At 48.7% G+C, this 5,304-nt stretch overlaps 1 protein-coding gene across 1 annotated transcript; it reads right to left on the bottom strand.

Annotated features, from left to right (window-relative positions):
* Positions 1–1,341: 1,341 nt before the first annotated feature.
* LOC115461908 (putative nuclease HARBI1) lies at positions 1,342–2,851 on the bottom strand. Its single transcript, XM_030191965.1, has 3 exons — positions 2,444–2,851; positions 1,948–2,299; positions 1,342–1,730 (listed from the first exon to the last, which is right to left on the bottom strand). Exons 1-3 carry the CDS (start codon positions 2,849–2,851, stop codon positions 1,342–1,344), a joined length of 1,149 nt encoding a protein of 382 aa, XP_030047825.1.
* Between the last annotated feature and the right edge of the window lie 2,453 nt (positions 2,852–5,304).

The following is a 5,304-nucleotide window of genomic DNA, read 5'->3' as shown; positions in this document are numbered from 1 at the left end:
ATGTGTAACTGTAACGTTTCTGTTTTAAATTGCGAGTTTTGCTTTGGATTTCCCTTGCAGCCACAGAACAGCAGGAGACCCCTTTGTTCCTCCCACGTTTGGCGGGCATACTGTGCATGGTGAGTTTCATGTTGGCATCTATTATTTTGTTCCATTTCTATCCATACCATGACACGGCTACCACTGCTCTGTCCTTCAGGTGTACAGATATGTACTACGAAACAATGTTGAAGAATGCATTGCTCACGTGTAAACTTCTGTGTCCGTTGTGCATTTCCTGGGTGATACTGATGTTCCCATCCCCCTTCAGAACCTCCCCATTAGAGCACACTGAAAAAGTTAGAATTCTCAACATTACTTTTATTTTCGCATAGATGCAGAGAGACAGCAGCAGCATCCTGTGTTCCAGCGCTAAGAACACACCTAGAGGACACACAGTCTACCTGCTTGCCGGTGCATGGGTTCTACCTCGTTTGTAATATGTAGAAATAAGCATTCTCTGTGCTTGGCTTCCAGGCCTTGTATGTGTGGGTAACATCTTATGGAGACGATTTCAATTTTTTTTGGAACGTATGCTGTAATAAAAAATCAACACCTATTCATTTGAAGGTATTAATTGGTATTGTTGGAATTGGTTTCTTGAATTATGTAAGCATTTTATGTGTTTGGCTTTCTGGCAACGTATGTGTACCTAACATCATATGGACACGTTCTTTCTTTGTTGATGTATGTTATAATAAAGAATCAAAGCTTATTCATTCGAAGGTATTATTTTCCTCCATGTTTAACTGCTTATGTAAAAATTAAAATGGTCGCATGCGGACAGTCCGTGGACCTTGAATAAATGGGCAAGCACAACAAAAAAGGGAACATTTGTTAACCGCATATCAGTACAGACCATGAAGGGAGGGTTTAATGTAGGTTGTGAGAAAGACAGAATAGCTTTCTTCTTGCTCCTCAACATAAGATGTGTATAATTATAGTACAGCAAGAGGCCCTCACTGGATGCCCACCGGAAGGGTGGAAGGCCAGATTTTAGGACTCAGGCTGTACATATACCAGCGCCTTCTGATGCCTCCCCAACAGCAATACCCACGGGAAGGGGTCTCACAGGAATTTAGGGAGGCGGTCCACAAGATCATTGAAGAACAGACCCTCTGTACACCTCCGTGTGGAAGGATCCCACGGGGGTACACAGAGGGGTAGATTAAAAACAGATGTGTGACCTGTCCACCAACATTTAAAACATTTAAATGATTAGCACCCAATTCGATGACGCACAAGGATGCGGTTCTCTGCACATATGCAAACTGTTTGTTAAACCATATAACTGTAACGTGGCTACAGTGCCTCGCGGGGTTGCGAAAACCATTCCCTGATCACCTGCCTGCGCACAGCATTGCCCCTGCTTACGTCAGATCCGGTGGCCAAGGGGGTTATGTCAAGTTCAGGAGGGACTACAATGTCGATGTCAATGTCAAGGTTATGCCTCAGCGCTATGTTATGGAGCATACAGCATACAAGCACTATATCAGCAACCTTCTCTGGGGAATATTGAAGGGATCCACCGGAAATGTGTAGACAGCGAAACCTGCTCTTCAGTACTCCAAAAGTACGCTCGATCGTACATCTTGTCGAGATGTGTGACTCGTTGTACCGCTTCTCAGCATCAGAACGGGGGATCGGTATAGGTGTCAGTAGCCATGTTTTGGATCCATAACCTGCATCCCCTGCATGGAGACAACAATAAATTGTAATCATGGTAAAAGTTTTTTCTTCGGCATATTTGTTGATGTGCCCTAAGATGTCCTACTGAAAGAGATTTTAGTTTTGCAAAGTGCACTCAGCAGAATCACGGCTATAGCGCAAGTAGTACAGACACTGCCATGCTACCTTGAAAATGCAACCACCCTGAACCCCTGTGTATTATGAATAACGGGCACTTACCAAGAAGCCATCCTTGGGCAATCCGCCCCTCGGCAAACTTCCTCCCCAGCGCACTGTTCGACAAAATGTAGGAGTCATGACAGCTGCCAGGATAACGTGTGACAACATCCAGGATCTTAAGGCTAGCATCGCACACCGCCTGCACATTCAACGAGTATCCCATCTTGCGGTTGCGGTATTGCATCTCTTGGTCGGCCGGGGGGGTGAAGGCAACATGTGTGCAGTCAATAGCTCCCAGGACGTTAGGCATACCAGCGATCTTGAAAAATCCGGTCTTGATCTTCCTATGCTCCTCTACCCCCATTGGGAAAGCAATGTGCTTACGGACGCACTTTTTAAGTGCGTGCAGAACCTGAAACATATATGTGAAAGGTGTGTATTTGGCAATGCAGTAATGGAAAACAAACATTTTTTAGGAGGTAGGAGGTGGGAAAGGGAACACATTGGTGGTGTGCAGTGGCTGGGGGACTGGGAATTCCCCAAAAAAGAGCTGTACCTGTGTAAGATGTCGCGAAACAGTGGACTGGTCAACGCCACTGTTCCCCCCTAATACATGCTGGAATGTCCCTGTTGCAAGAAACTGCAGAACAGTCAGCAGCTTGACTATGCCAGGTACTGCGTGAGATCTTGCAGTGGTAGGATCAATATCCTCTCTAATTTCCTGATATAGCTCATAAATGGCTGTTCTTGATAGGCGGTAGTCATCAATGATTTTCCTGTCCGATATCTGATCTAGCACCAGCCGTGCTCGAAACACACGTGGCCTTGGGAGCCGGCGAGGGAACAGTGGGGGAAGCTGTTCAACATCGGGTCCCCTTTGATCCTGTCCCTGCCTGTCAGTGACGTGATCATAAACCATGTCAGGGCAAAAGTCCAACTGTGCCAGGAAAAAACCACCATCCATTTCGTTATTGCAGCGGCACAACAAACAACCCAAAAGAGGATCCGCCGTTCGTTTCCGTCGCGCACTGTGTGTACGTCACACATATGCGCCGCTGTGTACGTCAAACATATGCGCCGCAAAGCAACCCTGTCTCGCGTGTAACAGAGCGCACATTTGTGACGTCGCACTTGTACGCGGCCAACCGCAAACAACAAATCCCCAGCTACATAATTCTTACCAAGGAAGCGGAGCACACTGCCGTTTCATTCACCGTGTGTCTGTCAAGAACCCCCAACACAATTATGATACCATGACACAGAGGACATAGTTTTAAACACAGCTTTTATATAACATATATAATATAATAACAAATATAATATAAATTGTGAACAGCAGATAATATAAATTGTGAACAGATATAAACTAAACAGTGGTACATTTACAATGGGTAGAACAAGGGAAAAGACGCGGACAGACCTCAAGGGCGCTGCACAAGGGAGGACAGGTAAAGGACAACCCGGGAGAGGTCTTCCAATGCCTGCCCTCCCATGTGCAGGGTCTGTGCCATTTCTTCCAGCTCGTGGGGGGGAAGGTTGATCAGGGCGAGCGGGATATGGGGAGATGTGGCCTGATCTTGCACAGTGGGGAGAGTGGTGGAGGTGCTTCGGTCGCGGGTGGGAGTGGGGAAGGTACATGTCCCACGGGTTACAGTGGGAGGAGGGGGCATGGGAGAGACACTGCGGTTCATAGTTTGGGGTGGTGGGGGGGTGGTCGGTAGTGAGGGGACATCACTGTTGTCCTCCCCTGTGAGGTCCACAATGACACCTGTTACAAAAGACAATGGAAGAACTGTCAGAAAACATCACCACGAACTGCTGTAAAACAGAAACACACAGTGATATGCAATAATAGCCAACATTATTATTATGAACCTTAATAGAGCGCTTACAGGTGCACGCGGCGGCAGAGACATCAGCAAAAAATTTGACAAGTATAACGAGGCTAGAGATGAGTCATGCCGCACACTTTGGTAACTCACCCTCTTCGTGCATCAGGAACATCTCAAGGACAGGGGTGACTTCCTCTGCGGAGGTGGATGGGACGGCATGGCTTAGGGAAAGAGGGAGGGAGGTCAGATGGGGAGCGTGAAAGGAGGTACTAGGAGGGCTGGTGGAACTATGCGGCAGAGGGGGGGAAGCGGGGGAAACAGGGGGGCTGGTGGGACTATGCGGCGGAGGGGGGGAAGCGGGGGAAACAGGAGGGCTGGTGGGACTTTGCGCCTGGGGTGGGGTGACAGGGGGAGTGGAATGTAGACGGGGAGGAGGAGAGGAAAGGTGGGAAGGGCCATACCTGGGAGCAGGGAGGCGCAAGACAATGGACTGGCGGGATCTCTTAGGGGGGGGCTGGAGACCTGAGGAGGGGCCGGGACGGCAACGGGCATAAGGCAGGAGGTGGGGACCAGGGGTAGGAGCGGAAGGGCGGGGAGGTGCGACAGCAGCCAGGGACCCTCCAACGATGTCATCCTCCTCCTGCTGCTCCTCCTCCTCCTCCTGCTCCTCGTCCTCATCAGAAGATGACAATTCTGCACGGACAAACATTGTCTATCACATAAAAGCACAAGGCCACTATCAAACCTGTAATGTGGCAGACTCATGTCAAATGAACCAATACCTGGGCTGTTGTCAAGGTTTGCCTTCACCTCCTTTAGCCATTCGGGGTGGTCCTTGCGCAACGCCCGCGCACGTTTTTTTAGCTCCTCAACCTGTAAACCCAAAAAAAGGGAAATCAGATGTACATGAAAAACTGGAAATAGGCATGCACTGTCGATGTCAGTAACTGGACCACTTTTGTTTTTTCATGCACATGCAAAAATCTGTTATATGTAATGAGTGGTGTTCATAGGGGGGGCAGACAACAGGGACGGATCTCCGATGCGCCCTGCCCCCAACGGTGTGCCCCCCCCGGCCCCCCACGAACGGACACCCTCTGTGAATAGGATGACCGCCCCCACCCCCTTGGTACGACACTGTGCGTAGAGCCCTATATACTGCCAACTTACAGATCTGGGAAAGGAGGAACGCTTATTAAAGAGGCGTTGCAGAGTCTCCCAGCCCTTGTCCATCCGCCCGATATTCCTCCTTCTCCCTGCGCGGGGGAAAAGACGCTTTTCATTTACGATGAAAAGTTGAGCGAGCCAGAGGACATCCATATCTGAAAAGTTAGGCTTTCTTCCTCTGGCTGCCATAACTGCTGCACGTAAATTTACTGCGTATGTTATGCACGTGCTATATGAACGTGGTTATGACACGTTTTCTATAAGCTTTATTAAAAGCAAAACAATACAGGTGCAACGTGTTTTTGTCCAATCACAGCGCGTCTCGCGTATCGTCTACGCTGCAATTGGTTCTTTTTTGTGTTTCACATTACAGTTCTTTAGCCGGAGAGCCCTAACGACAGGTACAGACCTGTCGTTA

This window comes from Microcaecilia unicolor, chromosome 2 (assembly GCF_901765095.1).
Source record: "Microcaecilia unicolor chromosome 2, aMicUni1.1, whole genome shotgun sequence".
NCBI classification, from domain to species: domain Eukaryota; kingdom Metazoa; phylum Chordata; class Amphibia; order Gymnophiona; family Siphonopidae; genus Microcaecilia; species Microcaecilia unicolor.
The sequence above is the reverse complement of the archived record's forward strand: the minus strand, read 5'-3'. Positions and strand labels throughout refer to the sequence as shown.